This window comes from Varroa destructor, unplaced genomic scaffold (assembly GCF_002443255.2).
Source record: "Varroa destructor unplaced genomic scaffold, Vdes_3.0 BEIS01000006.1, whole genome shotgun sequence".
In the NCBI taxonomy this organism is placed as follows: domain Eukaryota; kingdom Metazoa; phylum Arthropoda; class Arachnida; order Mesostigmata; family Varroidae; genus Varroa; species Varroa destructor.
The window spans coordinates 16,066,901-16,091,983 of NW_019211459.1; the positions used below are offsets into that span (position 1 = coordinate 16,066,901).

At 41.6% G+C, this 25,083-nt stretch overlaps 2 protein-coding genes across 6 annotated transcripts in view; one reads left to right on the plus strand and one right to left on the minus strand.

Annotated features, from left to right (window-relative positions):
* LOC111252523 (rho guanine nucleotide exchange factor 10-like protein) overlaps positions 1–25,083 on the minus strand; it is a 41,226-nt gene that overhangs the window by 10,931 nt on the left and 5,212 nt on the right. For 2 of the 5 annotated variants that reach the window (XR_002674255.2, XR_015329654.1), the window contains exons 2-19: positions 20,960–21,109; positions 19,410–19,511; positions 18,024–18,197; positions 17,246–17,482; positions 15,714–16,025; positions 15,068–15,296; positions 14,743–14,806; positions 14,129–14,224; positions 13,705–13,851; positions 12,314–12,385; positions 10,819–11,073; positions 10,313–10,495; positions 4,378–4,535; positions 3,063–3,725; positions 2,152–2,575; positions 1,283–1,821; positions 768–1,052; positions 191–379 (exon numbers count right to left, since the gene is read on the minus strand). Coding sequence is in view for 1 of the 5 variants with exons in the window: in XM_022810599.2 (XP_022666334.1) it covers positions 244–379; positions 768–1,052; positions 1,283–1,821; positions 2,152–2,575; positions 3,063–3,725; positions 4,378–4,535; positions 10,313–10,495; positions 10,819–11,073; positions 12,314–12,385; positions 13,705–13,851; positions 14,129–14,224; positions 14,743–14,806; positions 15,068–15,296; positions 15,714–16,025; positions 17,246–17,482; positions 18,024–18,197; positions 19,410–19,511; positions 20,960–21,109 (4,226 nt within the window). In the remaining 4 variants the exon portion in view is untranslated. Of the gene's footprint in view, positions 1–6; positions 380–767; positions 1,053–1,282; positions 1,822–2,151; positions 2,576–3,062; positions 3,726–4,377; positions 4,536–10,312; positions 10,496–10,818; positions 11,074–12,313; positions 12,386–13,704; positions 13,852–14,128; positions 14,225–14,742; positions 14,807–15,067; positions 15,297–15,713; positions 16,026–17,245; positions 17,483–18,023; positions 18,198–19,409; positions 19,512–20,959; positions 21,110–25,083 lie in introns of those variants that run through there. The other 3 variants (XM_022810599.2, XR_015329657.1, XR_015329656.1) reach the window with 3 other exon arrangements.
* LOC147754917 (uncharacterized) lies at positions 2,495–10,317 on the plus strand. Its single transcript, XM_086992103.1, has 4 exons — positions 2,495–2,628; positions 7,184–7,465; positions 7,864–7,995; positions 8,249–10,317. The coding sequence occupies exons 2-4, from the start codon at positions 7,325–7,327 to the stop codon at positions 8,594–8,596; spliced, it is 621 nt and encodes a 206-aa protein (XP_086848229.1). The 5' UTR covers positions 2,495–2,628; positions 7,184–7,324; the 3' UTR covers positions 8,597–10,317.

Here is a 25,083-nt window from a genome sequence, read left to right on the forward strand (position 1 = left end):
CGACGAGCGCGAAATAATAGCAATAGGTGATGGATCTTGTCAGAGGATCATTACTAGAAACGGTATCGGTAGGCCAGCCTCAAGTCGCTTGTACCGCTTAGGCGGCCGGCTAGGAAAAGATATATATAGGATTTTTATAATAAAGGTTAGGCGGTAATTAGGGTAGGCGAAGGTCGCTCGCAGGTCTTACTGAGCAGATTTTGTTGTCGAGTCTTACTGCAGTGGCCTGCAGCAGGCCTTCGTTTAGGCCTGTCTAACCTTAGTCTCCCACACTAAGACACATGCATCGCCACCGCCCCCAGTGAGTGCGCCTCCCTTTTTGAAATTCACGTATCCGCATCCGCCGGTCAAAGTAAGTACCGTACGACGTCGTTGATTCCTGTAAAACCAACAGCAAGACCAAATTTAGTTCAAGGGCAAAATCAAGGACTACCCAGATAGACCTATGAATATGCCTGGATTAAAATAGTCATAGCTTAGGAAAAAAAGTGAGTCACATTAAGATGACCTCATGCTATAGAATTCATGTCAGTACATAACAGGTGATCACACGATACAACGCATACTTCTACAACTAAACACATTGTAGATACATGCATATGGCATGCCTAATCCACAGGACTTGTTCAAATTTCTGCTTATCAAGTGAATGATCTCTTGCTCGTCAACAAGTGTTGACACTGAAACAACTAGTTCGGCAGTAAGCTCAGTGGAAAACAGCGCGTTGTTCGACGATTAATTTTTTTCTCCACCCCCTTAATGCTCACCTGCTTTTGGCACCACTGACGCTCGGTGGGGTGTTGGCGATATTCCCAGATGTTTCGGCATTCGGTGGAGGCCGCTGTTTGGTCTTGCCTTTCTTAAGTGTTCGGAGAGTTCCGTAGGTCTTAGCCGCCACGTTTACCAATGGTGATATGAGGTTACTGGCAGCGGGCGCGGGTGGCGTGGCCGCTGGAGCTGGATGTAAAGGCGTCTCGCTCTGCTGCGAGGTTTCAGTATCGTCCGCTTCACTGCCACGGGCCGACACATCCATACTGGACATATCCCACGACCTGTCGACGATCAATAACAATACAGTAATCAAGATAATGCCTTACTGCTTTCAAAGAAACCTAGTATAGACGTAATTAATAAGATCGTTAAAGAAATAGAAGTGGTAAAGGATAGAATGAAAAACAATTACAGTTAATTATATGGTTAGGGTCTTACGGCTAGTGTAATAACTTTCGAAAATACGTAAATTATATAAGGTGCTTTGGTAATAAGGGGATGTCGTACGCACCGAGGCCGACTTGCAGGGTCAGCCAGTTGGATTAGTTCCGGCTCCGAGCGATTGAGGCGCTCCGACGACTCGTCATAAAATTCGTATTCCTGTAGATGCATCAAGTCCGCGTACAAGTCATAGATCGATTCGCCATCGCCCGTTTGGCCATTGTTTGACGTCTGTGCTGGTTGACTGACGCCCATGCCACTCGTTGGTAGCCCAGGTAAGCCCCCTGAGATCCCTGACGAAGGGTGATCTGAAGGACCGAGGCTTATCAAAAACGTAACCGCGCCCTGGTGGCCATGGTAAGATGCAGACACTGAACCACGGGGCACTAAGGGGATACCCTCGAGTTTTGGCAGTGGCAAGGTAACCACAACGCCGACATTGGTGCCAGCCCAGAGTAGGCCCCGTGACACCTGTAACGATGTGATAAAAACTGATGCAGCTGGTGTTTTCAGCATCTGCACGACTGGTGGTGAGACATCGATGTCTTGAAGATGTTTGAAAGTCTCCAGATGGTAGAGACATAGCAGGCTTGAATTTACGGTTGAGACCTATTTAAGTCGGGCAACGAACGTTAGCATAATATTACAATGTAATTAGGATAACGATTTTTATTAGCATTATTTATATAGATGAGACTATTTACCTAGCCATTTCCAAGACAATCGTACACCAGCGATAACTGCTACTACTAATATATATTTTGAAATTTACAGCATCACTGCCGTTAAGTGTTGCTCCAAACATCTCCCGACAGAGAACGAAGTCCGTCTAGTCCCGGTTTAAGCTACTACTGAGAACGTGGCAGCCGAAATTGAACAGCGTGAATTTCGTCGCTCCTCAAAAACAAAGGTCCTCGACAACAAAAGAACCTGACTTACCCATAATCCCGTGCCAGCCGCCGCTATAAGGTTAGCGTGCTCTCCCTGCTCGGGACGTTCCCGGTCGGGATGGAATTGATTGCTGTGTCCGTGGTGCACATGAAGCTCGTGCTCGTCGAGCACCTGCTGTGAGTGGCCATCAATGCGCCAAATTTTGGGCCCGCATGCCGCCAGCAGCGCCTCTTGGCGTGCGCATGCAAGCAGCGACGTTACTGGGTCAGCACCCAGTGTCACGACAATCGGATGATCAAGGTCCCACGCACCTGTGCCGTCCGATAGCCGAGAGTATACGTAGATCTGCCCATTCGACAGGGCCACGTATACATTAGCGTTGAAGTATTTGATCTGCGTAGCGGGCGACGTGACCAGCGTGTTTCCAACTTCAGTCCATTTGTCCGGACACGACGCCAGCAAGAGGATCAACCTGATGATGATGATAACAATAATGATAGTGATAAGAAAGCGTAAAGAGAAAAGGTAAACAAAGTTAATTAAACGATTCAGTTTAATTCTGTATGTACGTGGGCATTTATTACTGTGGAATTCCTTGTGGTGTCTATGTGAATGGGGTGTCACGTTGGTGAAGTATATCATTGGTGGGTACTATAATGAGCAGGTAGCTGGCGTTGTTGAGATACGTACTGGCCGAAATCTGCAATACAACTCTCAGTTGTGCAGTTGTTAGCCAGTTAGATTTAATAACCACACCTTTATATACACATACAGACATCTGTGCACAGACGGAGAAGTGTGTAGCACATTAAAAAGGTATTGTACAATATATACTAATTAAGAAAGCAATAACTCAAATCAAGATGCAACAGAAAATTCCATCACGGACTGATCATGCAAATGCTATATATTAACACCACATGTTGACACAGCGGTGCAACTCTACATTTCGTCCGCACCTTTTAGATTCCGTCGCAATCCAGACAGTTTCCGCCACATCTTCGAGGGCCTGGCCCGCAGGACACCATTCGCGTGGCGGAGGCGCACATTCCATGGCCGTTATTTGGCTTTCCGGCAGGTCGAATGCTCCGACAGGCCGCATTGAGTGCCCTCCCGATAAACCCTGCTGAAGAATGACCATGTGCGAATTGATGCCGTCGGTACTGCACAGCCATAGATAATGGGGTGGCTGGAAGCTCTTCTCGCCGTTGGGCTTCGAGAGAGCGGTGTAGTAGCAACCGCAATTCACTTCGGTGGCCTGGGTGGCCTGGAATAATGGCATCACTTTCGACAGTAGCGGGTGTTTATTGACGACCAACTGCGCTTCGTTGGCCAGCGCCGTCGGCAGCGTCTCCCATGCCGGCTGGTTATCTGAGTCTAACCACATCTTGCATAACCGCAGGTCCGTTAGCCAGTCCCGCTTCGTCGTCGAGCTGCAGAACTGAAAGAATATTGATCCCTTGACGGGCACACACAGCTGGAGACAGGCGCTATCTGTTGCCGCCACCTCCTCTTCCTTGGCCTTGATCGCCTCCTGAATGCATCGGGCTGCCTGAAACAGCGCTTCAACCGGTGGCAGTGCCGACGGAGGCCGCTTCAGCGTCGCTACTAATCCACAAACTCTGCGGAGGCGTACAGATAATGCAATATTACATGTAATAGTTACTTTATTGAAATTATCATAAATAATAACAATACAGTAAAGTGAAGTGAAGTGAATGTCACCTAACATTTGGAACCTAAAATGAGCATTTTTAGGCAAATTAATTGACTAAAGATTTTGCAACTGCCAACTTATTTTTCTATGTCATGTTTCTCTTTAAACCCTATTGGAGTGCTCTAAACACGGAAAATTTCAGATGTTGAATCCGTTGATGTATCATAGGCAGCCCATACGTGGAAAGAGAAATAGGAATAATACTATAGGTCGTAAGAGCACTGTGTTCTGCAAACTTCTGTGAGTTGTTATTCGCTGGCTTTTAAAATCTAACGCAGACGGCTTTTCAATAGGAGCTCAAGTTTATTGTTTCATTAGCACAAGGCTCTTCAAAACGTGTTCAAGGTCCATTCTGTTACTGACCTAACACTGCTGGTTTATGGTAACTTTAAATATGAAACTAGTGTATTGATGACGCTTCTAATGTTGCAACACTTAAAGGAAGCCCGAGCGAAACGAAGATTGGCCAAGCGCGTAATGGTAAGGCGTTCAGCTATTTCCGCGTTGTCTGCTTCTGGACGGTCGCAAAGTCTAAACGTGTCAAACAGCGCATTTACCTGTTCATCACTTCGAGATCGTGTACGAGATCGGCCAGCTCGTCAATAGCGGCCTGCTTCGCATCGTCTGAATGCGGCATGAGAAAATGCGGCGTCGTCGCAAGTGCCGCGCGTCCTGCTAGCAGACTGCGCGCTGAAAGGTCCTCCAAAACTTCCACCTGGAACAAATTAAGAAAAAAAAAGGAAATACTAACGACAAAGCTTGGAACGTCGACGTTACCTAAGGGTTAACATGAACGTAGCTAAACACGTCACCAAGGCGTTTACTTCTAGCACATCCTACACGCAAACACATACAGTCACACAAAAATGATAGCCTGAGACCGTTTTAACAATGTTTAACAATGTGCGTGCCCAGACTATAGCAGCACGGTTCCATAGCCTGATCCTATGCTAAAACGATGACTAAATGAAAGGAATATATCGAATCGCTGAACAATAGGAACGAACACTATAAGAAGAATGGCTAAGCTCTGAGGCAAACGCGCTGTCATTCTTTCCCTTATCTCCCAAATATTTCGATCACATAACGCTATGGCAATAAAATTTAATGGCCGCAACAAATAATTGCTGCTAGAATAGGGAACTGCGGCCATGCAAGTTAGAACTGATCTAAATTGAAGGAGGTCAGTAAAGCGACGCTGACCCTATGCACGTCTGCTCTAGCCTAAATTAATCATTTCCAACACTCTAGTATTATTTTTATCGTTATAGCTGCTATTATCACTACTGCAGCATGATAAAAGCGAGAAAATGAACAAAGCATGTTTATGTTCCGTTTACAGAACAGCTCGTGTGCCCTCCACCTTGTAACTAACTTGTGTTCATATGTCAGCCCCCAGAGGAAGCCAAAATGGACGTTTTTGAAAATCTGACGACGGCATGCCAGTCGCTACGTCTGCCGTTGATACTATAAAGCATGACAGCAATAGGGAGCTCATGTTTTGAGACTGCTGTTTTTTTATGTTAGGAACCCCTTTATTTGGCTATGTTTGGGCAACATTTGCCTTTCTACAACGGGCGTAGAAGCAGCTGAATAGCTCCATAATAAGAAACCTTATCCACCTGACGGTGGTTACATCTAATGACAGGATCAAACAAATACTATTTGTGGACTAAACTTTGGTGTATACGACATTTCTAATAATGCACTGAAGGTCCATATTGTTTGCTGACTTCTGAATACTGGAAGTGTTCAATTAATACCTCAGTGGATAATAAGTCCAATGCAATCATTCGCTTTGCCAACCCCGAGGCTACAAAGAGAAAAGTGTTTTGACGTTAGAGTAGAAAATCAGAATCTACGATTAACAAAAAAATCTTTATACATTAATGCAAGCCAGCCTAACGCAGCTATATATATATATATATATATATAATGAGGACATAACGGCAGCGTTGTATGTTTGGCAAAATCATTCTGAAGGAGCCTCCACTTCATTATCTACATCTTCTGCTCCCATACGGACAAAAAATAGAGTAGTAAACAAACACGCCAACACACAAAATGATGCTTCATAAAAATTGATCTGGCGTCAGCCTGAACGACGTTTCTTTCCACTAATCCGACTGCCGAGTACGGCACGATAGTTATATCCAATTTTCTAATTTATTTGGTTACTCAAACCAAATGAAAAACCAAGGTTGATCAACCTTGTCAATTGACGAGGAACAGTTTATTTTTCCTCCATTTCATTCAGTATAGCTTTTTAGACATTCTTTCAGTTCAGAGCCTGTACTGCATTAGATAATGCTGTTATTATTAACGCCTACCTAAACAATTGTGTAAACTCTATTGACATTAACTGTTGGCTTGCCAGCCCAAAGCGTTCAGTTTCCCCCTATTGTCCTTTGTGTCTATCAGAAAGCCTATAGAGATGTAGGTAATTGACAGATGCTGCCGTCGAGGCAGCGTTGTCAATATTGACAGATTTCCCCTTTCAGTTCAGCTGCTGCTAGTACAGTAGTCTAGAATGATGCTCTATGTGGTATGCTGAAATCGAAGCTCACTGTCAATAACTGTATCAACTGGATGCTTACGACAATATCGGCGCTGCAATCGCCAGCGATCTGTAACTACCAACGAAACAAAATAAAATTGAATCGAAACATTCAAGCAAGACAGTAGGACGTCTGCCATTGTCTGGATGATATACGATTAGAGAAAAGGGCGGTTATATCATTCTTAGAAGAACTGAGCTCCGATAATCAATAAACTTCACGGACAGTTATCGAAGGTTCGTTCGAAGTATCAACGATAGTAGGGAGTTTAGTAGGCCAAAGACCTCTTGCGAGGATAACGGTTAAATTCGAATTATAAAACTGTCTTATGTAACTAGCCAAGAGCATCGTCGGGTGGTGAGTGGTTTATAGGTGGCAAATCAAGTTCATGAAGAAAAACAAAGAGAAAAATAACTTGTACCTGTAATATCAAATACAATTAGGGCTGATACCTCGAGTTTTGCCCCTGATATCTAAGCTGTTCGGCAAACTAAAATGCAGTTTTGATGGGCACTTTCTACGTTAACTCGCCTTTTTAATCAATTGCTATTATTGCCTGCATGTAGTTCATTAGTAATCCTAGGCTTATTCGATTCGGAATACGAACTCATGTATATTCAGAGAACAACCGGGACATGATTGGGTCATGGCCGCGAGGTTCTGAATTTCTATTTAGAGCGATTAACAAATATAACAATGTATCGTATCGAAAGTCTTATTTCAATGCTGCAATTCCACATACGGTTCTATTTAATGATGCAGATTAGTTCAGGAAAGGCTTTGTCTGACTCTTGCTTGTGTAAAGTATCTTCAGAACAAAAGACTAATAAGCGATCGTGATCAGCGACCTACTATCTTCTAAGTTATTAGCTGTTATTATCTGAAATAAAATTTCGTCACTTCGAAAAAACGGTATAACCTGTACGGGCAGAAAGTCGGTGCCCCCATGGCTCAGGAACGTCACAGTCAAATTACGTGGAATCAGATATTGTTACTTTGCTTGATAGCCATTTGTGAAGTGGGACACCCGCAACGTCACTACGCTAGGATACTTCGCCGTACGGTCTTGCCCGACGGAACCATTCAGGTAAGATTGAACAGTGAATATAATGATGAAACTATGTTGTGAAGCGGTTAAGATAAAGTTCCAATGAGTATAAACAACAGGACAAGACTTCCCGCCGTACTCTAAAAAGCCCTGCGGATTCTGCTATAGATCGCCGGCAAACGTTTGAAACGCGCTGTTTGAAACCTTCGGTTTGTCAAACTTCAGAATGTGCTGTATATAACCGCGTTGATGTCACTGATCCCTGTCCTTTGTGCACTAGCCCTCACTAATGCGTTGCCATTTCTGCTTGTGTAACCGAAGTGAGCCTTCAAAGGTGAAGCGTGTATCAGTAATATGCGAAGTACCTGATGGTTGCTATTTGGTAGATCAGTACGTTTTAAAGTGTGTTTCTTTGTCAACTGTTTCTTTTGGTACAGATAACCGTTCCGAAAGAGGATGCATACCAAGTTAACGGTCGCCTTACGGCCTATGTGCCTATAGTCAAATGCATACGCACAGTTCTCAACAACGGCATTAGGTATCAACGAATTCATCGATGCTTACCGAAGGTAATAGTGATGACACCCCCAACTAGTGGGATACTGCAATTATACCCGAGTCCGCTTCAAAAGGTTATCTATGCCGTATCTTTTGAGCACATCTATACTGACCAGAGACAGACTTTGGATTCCAAATAGGTTCTCGCGAATAAATCTTACTTTGTTTAAATCTCTAGCTTTTATGTTATGTCGATACATACACAAGTAAGGATCAGACAGCGCATTACACAATAAGGAATTTCGTTTACGTTTTTACCTACAGGTAGTAATTGCTCACGGCAGGTTATACACACAAACAACTCGGTCACCGTTCCATAGCTCAAGTAAAACAGTGACAAATCGAATGGCGAACGGAAAAAGTACAAATGCTATAACAGCACAGGGCAGAAGACTGCGCATATCAAGAACGTCGGATACTCAGAGAACATCACCGTTACGAGGATCAACGAGGACAATATCTAACGTTCGAACCACGCTATCACCCTCGTCAACCAGCAAACCAACCCTTGTCTCTCAGTTGCCTTCCAGGGTTATTTCCGTTCGCCAGGCGGAGGCGACAACGACGACGACGCCAACGACAGCATCAGCAGCAGCAAAAGCTGCACCATGAACACCAACGAAACATCGAAAGCCATCGGTATTTGCCGTGCTCACGAGCTCACCCATCCCGGCCCAAACATATTGAATATACTTTTTCGTCTAATAGTTACCCCACCCTATCAAATGTCCTCAATAGCGTCTTGAAGAGAGCGACACCAAGTCATCTTAATTGTCCAACCCAAAGCTTAAGGAGAGATTCATAACATAACTAACTGTACGTACTTCGACAATAGAGGAAACCGCTCAAGGATCGTTGACATCGGCATTCGTTTTAGGCTGGCCCGGTAACAGCACCTCGACAGTGGTTACATCATTAATGAATTCAGGGTTCTCTAGGACACAGACAGGTTCGACAAAATACGAACATAAGTACCTTCCTCAAAGTCACTAACTAACTCAGAACAGCTTCAATGCGTAGTAATATAACTGTTCGTTATAGTAGTACCAACCGTTCATGTATATTTTTAAGTTGTTTTTAGCTTCGATTTCACGAGATCAGTGTCCGCTAACGATACTATAGGTTAACCTCATTCATAGGCCCAGCGAATTACGATAACAGTAGTAAATTAAGCACGACCATGGCTTTACGATTTGTCCTTTCACTCGTAATATTATTGAATCGAAAGTGATGACCATTTTATGTGAGGAGCCGGTTACTTCGAAGTAACCCAAGACCCGTTAGTCATAACATGGCAGTCCCCAGTAATGCTAAAACGGCAGCTGTTCAGGCAGCTGTCAAAGTGAGTATAGCGGCACCACACTTGTCACCAAAGCTGCTAAAAGCGACACAGTTTTAGTTGGCAACCAGGCTATAAATAGAACGCGTGTACCCTTTACCAAGTTATTCTGAGACCTTATTATAACCTCAATTGGACATGGAGCTGAGGGAGTCTCTTCTATTTTGGTCATCGATAACGTCCAAAATGGCTCTATTCTTTTTTACCTTAATGCCGATTCTATTCTCAACTGACGCTGTTTTCTAACCATTGGTAACCCAATAGCTTATCCACCTTATTAATGACCCTCAGCAACAAAACGAAGCTCTCAGCCCATTCCGCCGAGAGAGCATTGGTCTAAACAAAAAATTGAAAGTCGTTGAAATCACATCAAACGTCACAGGAAACCGTAGCTAAGTCAAGCCTAGCTTCTAAGCAGTAGTCAATGTTTATTTTGGTGATAAACATTATACACGCTCGCTGTAGTTATGCAAACGTTATGCCTGGGTATTTACCGGAACTTCATTCATCCGTGTTCTACGCCTTCTAAAAACTCTATAGCCATATTTTTTTACAGTGGAGGGCTTCTGTGCGGTCACAATCTGACACGGAGCAGATAGGTTTTGAAAAGCCAACACCGAACCGAAATAATCTAATCAAAATATTTACGCGACCCGCTACACCGGGGAAGCACCGACTAATATTTTCCATGTCTATTTGTCTATTATAGTCTGTATAATCTGCGTATGTCGAAACAGCGCGGAAAACAAGTTAGATAGTAAACCCCTTGATCATTTTAAAAATGAAAAAAATCAGGCTCTCATGCTCAATGGACTCTACAGTCATTATTTTCATAGATCGTTGCAAAGTATGCGAACAATTGATCATGATCTTAGATTATCGAGCATAACCAACGACGTACAAGTATTAACTGCTATAGTCAACAAATCTTTTAGCCACAGAGATAGTGATATGGATAGTAGAGTAGCTTTTGAAGATCGTTTACTTACCTCGACGATGGGCACGCTCCACTTGACGTTGTTCTTTCCGTCGCCTGAGGCGCACACCAGCGTATCGCTTAACATCAGTAGGCGTCTCGCCTTCGTCTTCACGACCAACCCTGTCGAGTCCATTTCCAATTGACTCGCGTCGTCCTGTCGTACCAGCAGCTGTTCCACTCCCTTTGATCCAATCTGGGTAAAAACAAATTTGTTGAATTTATAGAGCCATTTTCGCTCTCTGCGTATACAAAGAGACCGACAAAGGTCAAAGCAACCAGTAACACACATGATAGCAGGAAACTCAATATAGTCCCTTAAGGATTATCGAATAAAGGACAGCGAGTTTAGTTTTTCCTCATATACAATATCAACTTCAGATCAATAGGGTGTTAAGACAAACTTTAGTCGCTCCATCTGTTGTTTGTTTGATGATACACTTAGTTGGTTTACCTCAGCAGGCTCTATTTTGAAATTGAGTTTCGTTTTGAACCAACGTGACAAGCCTCTATACGAACCTTTGCACTACCAAGCGATTTTGCTAGTTCGCGAGCGGCTTGATTCTGCTCGCAGATCCGTTTCCGCTCATTGAGTGCCTCAGCCAGACACTCAAGCTGTGTGAGCGCGAGCTCCAGACTAAGCCGATCCTGATGCTCGCTTGGGGTGTTTGCTAGTAGATCTTGTAGAAGCAAGATAAATTGCGGAAACCGCTGAACCGGTTTCACCATCAATCCGTAAAAGCCCAATCGGTCACTACTGTATACCTGTCGCATCTGACGAAGCGGAGCAGGGCAGAAGACGCGGTGACGAGCGCAACGTCAACGACAAGATAAATTAACGTGTTAGATATTGTACGTACAGTCTGATACATTGATATAACGGAAAAAGCACACGTCATTAACAGAAAGTATTCATGCTATCTACCTAGATTATTAAGCGCGTTAATTGGAAACTGACATGCTGCAGAACTCGAGAAAAGGGCTTATTATCTAAAGAAACATCTTTATGCAGTGGCATTCTAGAACAGAATAAAATTTATCGTAACTAATTATTAGTACTAACTAACGAAGTATTAATCATTTCGCCATTAGATTTATATCCGGTAAAGGCAAATAACAGTAAGCCGAATAAACTGAACGTTTTTGTATCAGAATTTTCGCATTGTGCTACACGGAAAATCACTAGAAGGCTGCTAGTACATTTTCACCCTTAAGTCGTATTATAGCTACTTATCCGAGGCTCATGCAAAAAGCTGCCAGTACTCTGCTATCGGCATGCGGCTATTAAAGCACATTATGAAGGAACTATCGACTGTTGGAACTCCGTAAGCCGGATGTTATTACGAATCTAGCTACATCAAAAAAAAAATGAAGTGTCTATATATGGAGCATGCATATATTCATATGTAACCCATACAACATGCACAACACAGCGAGGGATAGTGGAATGGAAGCGTGCGCTATCAAGCGAAACCAGCAACTGCCCTAGGGCAATTAAAGTAATCAACAAATACTTTTCTACTCAACATACTATTTGAATACCTATTCGTAAACAAGAACGCTGAATTAAAACGCTCCCTTGTCGAGAAGGAGCAACACATCAGTATACCTAATTTCTACTGCGTTGTTTATTGCTACTAAACTACCGAAGTCGACAAACATCAATGAACACTTTATTTGAAAACGCAGACAACCAAACATTAATTTCCAATAGGGCTCATTCCAGGAAATCAATTTATCTTCACTAGGGTTATACTGAAGTCAAGCCATATTGCGCGATCCTCGATGAGCAGACCAGGCGAAAAAGTAATGACCACGTGCCACCGAGTGGTCCTAAGCTTACGTCTTGTTATTTATACACATATATAGACCACACGCCGGGCACGCATCCACACAGACACAAAAAACATTTTCACACCCATACTCAAAAACAAATAACGATCACTACTCAAAAGTATTCTAAGTCTTTCTTCTGTTTGGGGGAAATGAGCAACTTCGGATTTGCTTCGGTTACCTTCCGATACTGGTGAGGAATACCCGCGTGCACGGCGAGGCTGGCATCATGAAGAAGCCCCGACGTTGGCGCCTACAACGACAGAGAAATAAACAACAACGGAAAAAGGTGCACCACGGCTATTGCGCCATTTAGCGGGCGCAGACGTGTTGATCACAAGGTCGCCTGACAGGCGCTCACAAAGAACGATGCTACAACGCTCTTTCAATTATACGTCGTAGTTCTAGTAACACCAGATGACTGAGTCTATAACATCGGCGTACCTAGCTTTTAGTCTAGAAACCCGTAGAGCTGCGCGAAGGGAAATGAACGGCACTCCCAGCGTCGGGGATTCTCCAAGGTTTTCTGATCCATGAAGTTATGCTATGATTTGGAATTATGCTATATTTACCTATGATTAGGCTCTATCTACGACTAAAACAAATCAGTTGTGTTTGAGCAATTTAATTACGTGTATTTTCTCTTAGCTACCTAAAAATGTCCAGTCGTATTTACCAAAAACATGGCGGTCTATACCCAATCAACACATAAGTGTTTTTCTATGACAGCATAGTATTCGTTACTTATCCGTTTACCATAATAATGAAGCGCATAAAAAGAGCATATTACACTCAAGAATAAGGACATTTCCTAGACGTAAAAGGAAGTTGTGTCAATTCCAAGGAGAGAAAAGCGATAGACATACCGAAAGCGTTAGTGGAAGGAGAGCCCAGATAGGTCAGAAAGATAGTTGGCTTGAAGGCCTATGAAGTGGTCAGACCCGACAGATTGTTCAATAGTGCCTCTCTGTCTCTGTGGATCTTTAGTTAAATATTCTTTCAGTGACTAAACCTTGTACATGTTTGGTTCGATTCTTAGAGCTGTCCACATCGATTACGAGTACGAAAAAATAACAAATAACCAAGATACTTTAAACTAATCAACAGATACGAGTCGGGAACCGGCGATCTCACGATTGGAAATCGTGCACATTGGCATAATTATGTACATCGCACATGAGTTTAGTCCATCATTAGAGACATCAGCGGAGTGTAGACATACCGAATTGCACGCATAGTCAGCTATACGAGTTGGAACCAATGCCTCACGAGTAATATTAAAAATAAAAATGTGCCAAACACTAAATCACGCATCATATAGTTTAGCACGGTAACGTGACTTTACGTTTAAGATACTAAGTACGTTGTTCAAAGCTTCGATGTTTTAACGAATGCGAACGATACCAGTGAATGTTCGCTTCATCTCAATGTTATACGAAAAACGCCAACCAGTGAATTCTGCATAAACTTATTTAATCGCTCGTCAAAGCATCGAAATTGGTACTGACATAGAGAATTGTTGTCATTGATTTGTGCGTTTGTTTGTGAGGTCACCTTCTTCGGTCAGCTTACCTTAAGGAAGTGCGCCAACTGGGGCTTTGAAGCAGAGGCTTGACGTGCTGTGTCCATAGCTGTCGTAAAATTGTTCACAAAGTCCGAGTAAATTTCGAGGACGTGGTTCTTTGAAAAGGCCGCAAGAAAAACGTCTCCTAACATTTCCTAGTTGACACAAATGTAAGGATGTCGATAAAAGAATTGTATGAAAACGACAAAAATGAATATTTAGATAAAAGGACAAGTGTATTGAAGACCTTTTATGAATGCTTAGTTAAAACAAACTATTTCGCCTTACATAATATCATATTGGTCATGTAATGGCCTATTTTATTTATAAAGAGCTATTTTACACATTTCGTGTGGCAACGTAGTCTTAGATCTTTTTAATTATGGCTGTAAATAAGTTGGTTGGGGTGGTTTTGATGCGCCATCGACTTACTTTCTGGTCCCACTCCCAAACGCACTGCGTAAGAGCAATTCCGAAAATTGTGTGACATTGAAGGATCTGCTCTACCCGATGGAACATAATATCCACCTAGAACAATATAGTTAACCATAAATGTCGATGTTTGTTCTAGTATCCATGACTACCATAGAAGGAAGACGGTGGGAAAGATCTAATCAAACTAAAATTATTATGGATTATAACACGCTCTAACTTGATAGTTTTGTAAAATTTTAAGCTTCTTAAAGACGAAGACATTCATACGGATCAATATTTAATAATGACGAATTGCGATTCTGTTAGCGGATTAGATGCAGAACAATTGAACCCCGATGTATAATCTTCTACCATTTAGTCTGTAAGAAATATTGTTGAGTGTGGCAGAAATAGGCCTAAGGGGAAGAATAACGTACGTCCAAAGGTAAAAAAAATTATCTTCCAAAGGAGAAAAAGCTTCCAGTTGATACCTACTTCTGTTCTAACTGTAAGTCGATGCTCTTCGAGACTCGAAGCTAAAATTTTCCATAGTTGTACATTCAAGTCTTTTTGCCCTGTAACCCTATTTTTACTCCGCTCTATATATGCATGTATAACAGTCATTCTCATACCTTATGAGCAGATAGCAATGGTGGCGAACATCGCTGCAGTGGCTGCTTGAAATCGACAATTAACCTAAAAAAAGAATCTTTCCATTTATTAGGGTATAAGATTAACTGTATTTATAGAGAATAAGTTACGTTTAGATATTACACTCGAAGTCCACATCAGACGACTGTGTCCCATATTGACGAAACACTTGCAAAACACCTCGGCGAAGACCAACCTTCGAAATACTCAAGGTAAATTGCGCGGATTTCGCTATTTCAATATAGCATCTCCCAGGTAGCAGGCATCTTTTACGTTTTTAGAGTGTTTATCGCACTTCATGATTACCTATGAAGCGCCGAAACATAGCAGTTCTCGGACTCGACAATCGTGTTCACAATGAGACGTCGTTTGACCTGTTCCGGACTTAAACCTTGCGGCATAGGCGGAAGACTGAGAGGTGGCCGGCGTTGCTTCCTTCCGCGGGGTCCTGAACCCGTCCACAGAGGGTCACATTCATATTCACCACCCCCTTCGCCAGCTACGCCTCCGCCTGCGCCACCGTTGCAGCCGCTTTCTGCAGAATTGCCAGAAAATATTCACGTGGACAAAAAAACGAACGCGTTATATGATGTTGATGACACAAACGGCGTGTTATCATGTATCAGATAATATCAACTAGCGCTCAAGCTAATCTGCGGTAGTACGTAATTTTTATTAGGGTGCGCTTAAGCCACTTTACAGGAAAATATCGATGCTAGGCTTTATAAAAACTTCACAACGCTTTGCACTTAAAAATGCGCTTCTTTCTGCTAAATAAGATAGCGATATGTCAAGATGCGAAGTATGAAACGGTGAAAGAGTAATAGAGGTAACGATACGCTCACAAAACACCGTTAAGTTCAAAGCTGGCGCAATAATCACAGTATAACTTATCCGAACACGTCTCTAATAAGCTTACGTAACACTGTCTAGTCCATTGTTGTCGACTTACCTTGGCCGGGTGGCTGCTGAAGGTTATTGAGGTTCTGCTGAGAAGCCAGCCTTCTGGAGTCCTTTCGCGCTCTCGTCGAGAACCATCTAGTGAGGCTGTGTTCTGGAACCCCCTGTCCGAGTCCTGCAAGACCGGCCAAACCTAGTCCACCGAGACCTCCTGCCATACCCAGGCCTAACTGCCTTTGGTAAATGTCTACCTCCTCGTAGATGTTGTCGTTATCCTTATGTCCGTCATCATATAATTGGTACACATGGTCTGCTCCTGACGAGGAGCTGTTTGACAACGCGTTTTGCTTCGTCAACAACTTTCCTATATGTACCGGTAATAACAAGCAATACTATGTAAGACTACTTCTTAAGCAAAGTCTGTTCAGACTTCAAAAGCACATTCTGGTTTTTTAGCCGCAGCGGTTCTTCCTTCTAAGTTGCTGTTAGAGTTAGAATGTAGGTAGGATAACTAAATAAACAATGTTTCGCTCGACAATAAAGATATTTTTAACTAGGACCAATCTACTACATTTGATTTGTATACTTGTGTGTCTTCGTGATGATGTACAGATCAGTCTTCGATAAACTTTACGGCACGTAGCAATCTAATTTCCGACATATTTATGCTGGATCGTCTAAAGCAATGCTTAAAGCTAGTAATGGACCTAAAATATTTATTATACATATTGGTACGTTTGCATAGAGTCTTTTCATCAATTTGCACATTTTAATGAGGCAACCTTTATGGCAATGCTGCCGACTACCGTCATTATATTGTTGAGCAGGTTGCTCTGAATTAGTGGCATGAGCGAAGGCTCCTACGTGGAGTTCAATGTAAAAAAACAGAATACCGTCAGGAGAACAAATTATGCGAAACAATTCCCACAAAAAGCTAGCTTATCTGCAGCTTGGAGCTTCTCAATAGCATCTAGGATAGTGAATCATTCGTCCTACAGTCACAGTAACTGTAATGAAGAACGCTACAGCCGAGCAGACAGGCATTAAATAGTTTAAATCATGTGTGTTAGCTAGGGTACCGTTTAATTGTTGCTACAACAATAGTTACTTGTACACTGTTTAAGCGAAGGAAATTGTACCACTAAACTACAGAATGCACTGAGACGTGTACGACACTGCCCGTCGCTGTGATCATAATATTGCTTAACAACGGCGAGGTGGCACTGGCTTTGCGTGTCTACGCCGTCGACTTTGTCTCGCTTTTAGGTGCGAAAACGTAGAGATATGTATAGGAAAATAAAGATAAGTATCTGGACTCGTCTCATCGCAAGTCCTCAGTTGGCACCGAAACCCTTCAGTATATAACTTTTCTTGTGAAAAAAGGATACTATTCGGTCAAGAAAACAACCCTTAAACCAAAATTTTTACAAAGAGAAAATCCACTTCTCCAGCTATAACATTCTCAGATATACACCTAATAAATATCGAACAAAACTTTTACTAAAAAAAGGACCTAATATTAAGCAGACAGCACCAAGATTAATAAATACAGTAGGTATACGTAGATTTCGACGATGACCGTACCTGTTACTGGCATACTATGCTGCTTGACCACCTCATCCCTATTGTTTTCACGTTGTTCTTTGGGTGTCGTTGCCTGCGAGCCGTTAACAAGACCTGCGCTACCGTTACTCGCCGGTGCGGCCTTTAGATGGGCAGCTTGTTCAGCCGGAGGCATAAGCATCGACTCCACTTCAAGATTGAGATTCTCCAAAATGTGCGCATGGCTTTCTTCAACGCGGCTGACCTCAGCGCAAACACCTAGTGAGAAAATCGCCAGTGTTGTTTGTCAGTCCCTTCAAAATACGTGCAATCTTATTTTATGCGTCTACAATAGGCGATGCGACATCTTCAAACAAATATTATTGCACAGAGCCAATCCTACCTGCTTATATATAATTAAATAAATATTTGCTAGTTCTTATCATTTTTGGCTTCAGCTTTCCCCTGCCCTAATGTCTCGTCAATCGTCTCGGCAGTTGACGAATGCAAATCAAACCTCCAGACGAACCAACATTTCCACATGGGCCACATCTAGATATATCCCGCGCGTTGTGCTTTCTCTTGCAAGTAGATTCGATATATACCTTCTTTCTGAACGCTTGTTCCACAAAGTACGACACAGGTTCTGAACTAAACTTACCAAGTCATTCGAGATAACGTAACCTTCACGCACTTGTTCTTGTAATATGAATGAATATTATCAATTGGAGCGGATCAGTATAACGGTTAGATAATACTAAACAGTTATAACGAGAACCCGATTGATAGAATTCTATGAAAAACATGATTGATGTCTTACCTTGCTGCGGTCCTGCATTGGCTTGCGGTTGTTGCTGTTGTTGCTGTTGAAGCATCTGCGGCAGGCCGTATTCCGAATAACAGCTGGAGCCAATCTCCTCATAAATATTCGGCTCCGAGCTGTTCCGTCGTGATGTGTAGCTCTCAGCGTGCCGCATGCCACCAACTCCTCCGCCTGCAGGTCATCGTACGTAAAGAAACACCGATTAACACCCCTCATCAAACGAATGCGGTACTCCATGACCTCGCAGTTTCCAGAGGTACCTGAAGAACGGTCGCTTACTGGAAAGGCCTTACACCAGCTAAGCCTAACCTTGTTACTATAGGTTTTTTGTGAAAATGGCCTATATGCCTTTGCATCTCACATGAAATATTAAGAGTTTTATGCCCAGTACTTAAGCCTAGTCACGGCTTCAAACGGCTAATTCCCACCACGAAAAAAAGATTTCTTTACGCCCATATTCGAACCTAGACCACCACGAGTCCCAAGGTTTAGTGGGCAAATACATTATCATTATACTATCACGCGGATATCTTTGCATCCTGCCTTGGCGCAATCAATGTGATTTCTAACTTAAACAACTAGTTCGACTATGCATTATGCTGTTGCAGCAACAGTCATGGCATGAAAATTAGAAAATAGTCTCAGTGGAAAAATCTCAACGATTGTGTAGCCCTTATCGAACCGCACTGTAAGCTATCAACGCATCAGATAAATGTAAAAGCAAATATCTGAATGCGATGTTACTTACAGATTTGCAATTTGGCTTTACACCGCCATACCCTAGACGCAACGTAATACTATTATTTAACAATCGACTAAGATATGGACAAATGTTCAAAAAAAAACTTCAAAACGACCGATATTTTAGCCGCCATTTTATCGGTTTTCAATCCTTATGTTGATCGCAATGTATTAACCAAACGACACTACCATAATAACAACAACAGTAGTGCTATCAACACACATCCTATTTGTATACTGTGCGCTGTGTGTATTTTTCATAAACTGAAAACCTTGCTAATTCATGCCATAGTCATTATTTTCTAATCACTGTCAAACTTTTTTCCCATCGTACCTCGTATTTATATTGACAGATGTTCGCCTATCCGATAAAAACGTTATTTACCCTTTACCAAAGCTAAAAGAAACGCAATTCTTTTCCTTTGCCTGCCCTCGGCCCATAGTGCCCGACAACTTCCGCTTTTAGCGTCTCGTTAGACAGCACAATAAAGACTGTGAGGTATGCACCTTGGCCTCTTAACCGCGTAGTCTCCAAATGTGTGTCGAAACCATATCCGATCCGCTGAGAAACAAACCCAACTGAACTTTACTCAGAACAGGCCATTGATTACGTGGCTATAAGGGCAAAGGAAACAAACCTACCTCCGCCTGTACCAGATGGTGGCGCCGCCGCCGCCGCCGTTGAACCGTTCTTATTCGCCTTGCTCCCAAAGATTAGCTGCTTCGCATAAGCAGCCGTCGTACCTATAATCGTTGGCAGCGTTTAGATGAAGCGGGTTTATCAATTGGTGCTTCGAAAATGTTGACTCTCGAGACTAGGCAGACATACTTTTTTTTAAATCAACTATAACCGCACATCTGAATTTCTGTAGCTTAAATACGCTAGTACACTAAATGGGCTAAGAATTTTTGGACATTTCAACAAGAATGCTTTTATTACAAGTACGGCGTTGAATCGTTTATTGCAATAAGTTGCACAACTTATTATCTTTTTCTACTCTGATAGATGCGAAACGATCCTGCAACAATTTGATGAAAGACTTTTTTAAACTGGCCGGAAATTTGTGGTATATCCTGTATTTTTTAATCTAGTATGCCTGTTTTTATATAATCGATCATTCGCTTGTTGGATTAGTTGTGTTATTTGTACAAGGTAAATTGAGAATATATCACATTAGATCCATATATTTATTGCGTTACAATATATAAGAATTCTACGAGATAGACTTATACATGGCTGTCTCAAAATTGCTGAAAGTAAACAAAAATTCTAAGGGATATTATACAACATAATGATCCTTACATAACAATACCAATAAACACGCGGCCGAGATGATTTTAGGAATGAATACTGTTTGTAGTCGTCAACTACCAAGCTTTATGACGAAATTTATGCAGGCCAGCTATCTGTTTCTAAGAGCAAAGAGTCTGTTTCATTTCAACAATAGGTTTGATTCGGTTAGTAAATCATGAGTTTTTTTTAAAAAACTAATTTTCTCTAAGGTTTTTATCAGCTCTCTTATAATATAGTTCCTTCTACTGCGCGTAAGCATAATATCGAATTATCGAAATCAACAAAGTAGCTTTTGACACGAGTCACCGATCTATACACAGCGCGTCTGCCCGGACATTTTGTTATTATTATTATTAGTAAATGCTCCACACGTTTACCACGGCCACCGCTACCACGGACGTTCAGCTCGAATGTTGTGTTAATAACTCGAAAAGTCCTCCTAATGTGAGTTATTTCCGTGATTGGCTGTATTAAATGGCAAACTTCCGCATATTGTACAGTAACAGTAGTTAAACATAATAATATAGATTGACAAACAGCTCTATCTGTAAGTTACAGCAAATACTATACTTAATCTACTTAGCATTAAGTATTCATACAAAAAAAAACTTTCCACAAACAAATATTCTGTGTCCGAAACCCAAGCAAAGCCCAACGTTGCTTAAAATTTTACACAGCACACAATTATTACTATTGTCGTTAGGAAAAAATGCGATATTGTCGGGGTAACCAATGTATATCTCTGAGTCCTTTTTTAAGGTCCTTTTAAGAGTCCTTTTTCTTTGTATTGTGCATTGAATAGATCTATCTGTATTGTGTAGTGAAGTGAGTAGGCTGTGGAAGGCAACTACCTCACCAGCCAGCCAGCTAATTTCAGCTGAATTGCTTCGTTTCGTACCGTAGATATTCTTGGTTGGACTATTTACGGACGATACAGGCTGCGTGTTGGCAGTGTTTGGCTGATTTTGGCTGCCCGGCCCCACCGGAGATTTTTTCTTTCGAGTCTTGGAAGTCGTCAGCGAACTCGGTGCCCCCGAAGTGTCGGGCTCTGTAAACGGCATTCATAATATATACACACACATGTATATGTATCATCATGCTCTGTTTGTTCATCGGCTAGCAACGGCCAGTCCAGAGCGAATATATCAAACATGTGAGATGCGCGAGCTTGCAGCTCTAGAAAGGTGTCGTCACTTCGCCCTAGTGCTTATTGTTATATTTTGCAATATTATTTTGGTAGTACGCTTATGACAAACAGATGGATAGCAGATCGGTGGCTGAGCAACTGAAGGGTGCCTTGAAGTGCGATGCACTCAAAAATGCTGCATGCAAAGTTCGCAACATCTCCAAGAAACCTATAGATGACTTGTAACTAGCGCAAAAAATATACCTTAATGACATTATAGGAAATTGCAGCACATTCCGCATCACATGGAAAACGAATTTGTTCAGATAGAGCGAAGAAGGAAAAAGAAAAGTTGTCTCTGTTGTCGAATGCCAGGCTGCCACTTGTTTAGATTCGTAGTGATTGGAACAGAATCATCATTTTAAAACAGTGTAAAAATTTCTCCGCACCTTCCAGTATTGTGACTATATTACAAAAACTAAAAAAATTTTGATTAAATAATAAAGATGTCTTGTATGGCTTAAGGAATACATGCTTCCGAAGAAAATATATCGTTATAATAAAAAGGATACAATTCGTAGCTGCCGACTCACTCTGTTGCTTATTTAGAGCAAGGAAAAAATGCATGTATCGTACAATTATGCTTAATGGATCGTAATTCAATGGTAGCAGGGTCATGCTGGAAATGAAAGCAATAGGAATGTCTAATATCGTTGATCGTATCCGTATAGTGCACGTGGCGCTATGCATGTACGTGTGTTCTGCAGACTACTCATGCATGTTTTTTAAAAACGGAGAAAAAAATAAGTTATGGACACAGAGCTTCACGGTTAGAGTGTTCGTCGAGATAACAAAAAACTTCCACCGACTAAAACTTGGTGCCGGTGACCTAGCACCTTATATTTGGCCCGCCCGGTGTTTTCAAATTATTTCGGTAAAACTAATCATGCATATCCTTTGTGCCTTTATGTTAAGTTAAGCAAAAGGAACGTTTGCGCGCCAAAAATACGAATCCTGCAAAATCGTGGAAGTTTCGTATAATCTGAATCATTTATTTTTTCTTTAGCTGCAGCAAAATCTTAGGGTCTAAAGAGGGCTTAAACCTATAATATATTTTATTAGTTTAAGATTTTTACCAGAAACGAAATCTTACAAAGAGTATACTATTCTGACAAGTTTTATTCTGTCTGTTAAAAGGCAACCGTGCATCTCTTATCTTTATTTATACATTCATAAAGGTCTAAGAGCAATGACAGCTTTACTATCAGCTCCTGGGTAACACAGGAGGATTAGTCTAACAAGTAACTAACTAAAGCGATATTTTTGGGTATGCATTTTTGATCGCTGGCATTTAGCACTTGGAACCTAAGCATTAAAAATGATTGAATAAGAATGAATAAAAAATTAGAAGTATTAATACAAACAATTACTCAACGAAATTCGACTAACTCTGTGAAAAACTCGGATACCGTTGCTGTCGCATGGCTAGCAATTACTTATGTGCAGCCACCCCATCTGCATGGGTTGTCTGATTTCGAATTTGGTGCCCTTATGTTTCCGGTCTGGCACGTGGCCATTTAGCACGTGTGTCGATCCTGAATAGTCTTGTTTGCATTATTTAGAATCTCAGCGTGTTTTGCAAAGCGAAGCAGGAAGAGGATAAGGTCAACTGCGTTAGCAATAAAACCACAATTAAGTCTGGCAATAACCATGGCAAGCGCGTGCAAATAAATTCTAGCCACAAACGCGGTCGAACGAAAATTCAAAAACAAATTCTATGACCGCCTAAATTGAACAACTATTAAGCATTAAAAGCAGGAAGGTAAACGGCAGTTGTCGCTATGCCGGAATATGGGAGCATCGGCGCAAACAAATACACTCAACATCAAAATAAGGTAATAAAGGTACAGGCGCAAACAGCAAATCAGCTATTACAAAACATCTCTCAGTCAACATGGTCTCTTATTTAGCAGTGTCTTTTTTGGAATAAATGCATTAGACGCAATAAAGGCAAAGCCTCAGGACAGTTATTGAAACCGTCTGGTCTCAGTATATTGACGTCAACTTGATCCTGCCATATTTCCCGTATTAACATTACTAGTGGTTTGTGCAGCTGCGATGGACATTAGCATATTAGAGTGTGACGGTACATGCACTATGCATATTTTATTTGCAATATGTAATACTTCCGATATTAGACGACAGTTGTTACTGATGCGTATTTAAAAGGATGCCAGGCCAGATCATTGGACCTTTTAAGATTATGTTATTGGAGCCGTCACCTTGAATCGTCTGCCGCGTGCGTTTCTTACTATTGTCATTTTTTAGCACCGTCTACAGGCCCTCCCCGTTCACCGTTCAATTCATGACACTCCTTGCGTCTGAATTCTGCTATTAAAGACTGATACATTGGTTGTCCTCGTTGCCCATATTGGAGATAACAGAAAGATTTACGTACAATATGTACACGTACGCAGACTCAATGGGCGAATATTTGCGCCTTCAACCGCAATTTTCAAAGGGATCAAACGTTGCTCAGTTACATATGCTGGCTACTGTTGCACCGCAATTGAAGTGCCTGACCAACCAAAGACAACAATTGTCATCTATATGAACTAAAAGCTGCGAATACCCTATAGCCATTCGCTATCGTTTCCTCACGAAATCAGGTGGAATTAAGTGGAACATTTTAGACGATATCTCCAGTGTTTCGCCTTGAATCTACTACCGGGCTGTCTGGAGACAACAGTGATATCAACGTAATTTTGTAACGTAACCGGAGTCTCTCTGTGGTATAGGAAGGTTTTTTTTTACAAATTGTAATGCAAATTGAAGGGTGGTAACGAAGTTTGTAATCTTCTGAATTTTGGCCATTATACACGTAAATTTTAGAGAGTTCTACCTACCAAATAGGCTATATATTCAGGTGTAATATGCACACTGAATATGGAAACGGAAACGATAAATATACTAATTTCACTTCACATTGGTTGTGAAGGATAGGTCTCAGTCTACCTGCAACCCTCTCAGTCGCATGCATTAACGCACCGTTGTTATCGAGTGGAGTAACACTTGCTCAATACTCTATAAAAATACATCATAGCTACTGTTTATCTGAAAAGATAGCTTGGTCTCTAAATAATTAAAAGTGCTAATAATAAAAAAGTGCTAATTAGATAAAATTTTTTATTGTCAGCATGTGCTGTATAGTGAAGTTCCGACCACACAAGGGGATGTCAGCGGCGACTTACAGGTAGTCGTCGAACTGAAAATAAGGTATGCAATGTACGTGCTTCAGTTAGCGTTAAATTTAGTTTGTGATAGGAAAAATAATAGTAATTACAGTAATTGATCGTATTGCTTTATTTTTCGGATGTAAAACCAAATTAATTAAAGTAATAGTTAATTAAAGCAATTAACTATGCTCTTCGAGTCTTGATTGACCTTTTTAGAAAGTACTTGCTTCAGTGCGAAGTGCCAAATGCCAATGCATAATGAACACGTGTAGGAGTAGCCAAACACTTCAGCATGGTCTATTATAAGCCTGGCAATAAAGATCCTATCGATGAAAACACTTGCACATAAATCAGTTACATGGAATCGGAGCATGGAACAAAGGTTGTCAAGGACTACTAGAAAAATTCGATTAAAAAAACATCACGAACTCAACGTTTTCGATACTCGCAAGTCGCTTTTCAAAGATTCAACTAAATAATAGCAATTGATCAAATAGACACACAGTCAATACATTATGTTTTTGTGCTCATAACATCGTTCTGTGTACGTTGTTTTTATCTTCTCTTATTCACTTGTGGCAAAACAGAATAAGAAGAATCGCGGTAGTCGCGACGGCGAGAAGAATGAAGAACTTCAGAAAAATCCACGCGTATGTTCAT

What these genes read in the sequence shown, in the direction of transcription:
- LOC147754917 (XM_086992103.1), top strand. Translation starts at nt 7,325, where the DNA reads ATGGCTCAGGAACGTCACAGTCAAATTACGTGGAATCAGATATTGTTA. An exon ending in TGCCCGACGGAACCATTCAG is followed by an intron (nt 7,466 to 7,863) that starts GTAAGATTGAAC and finishes CTTTTGGTACAG; the next exon opens with ATAACCGTTCCGAAAGAGGA. An exon ending in TTCATCGATGCTTACCGAAG is followed by an intron (nt 7,996 to 8,248) that starts GTAATAGTGATG and finishes TTTTACCTACAG; the next exon opens with GTAGTAATTGCTCACGGCAG.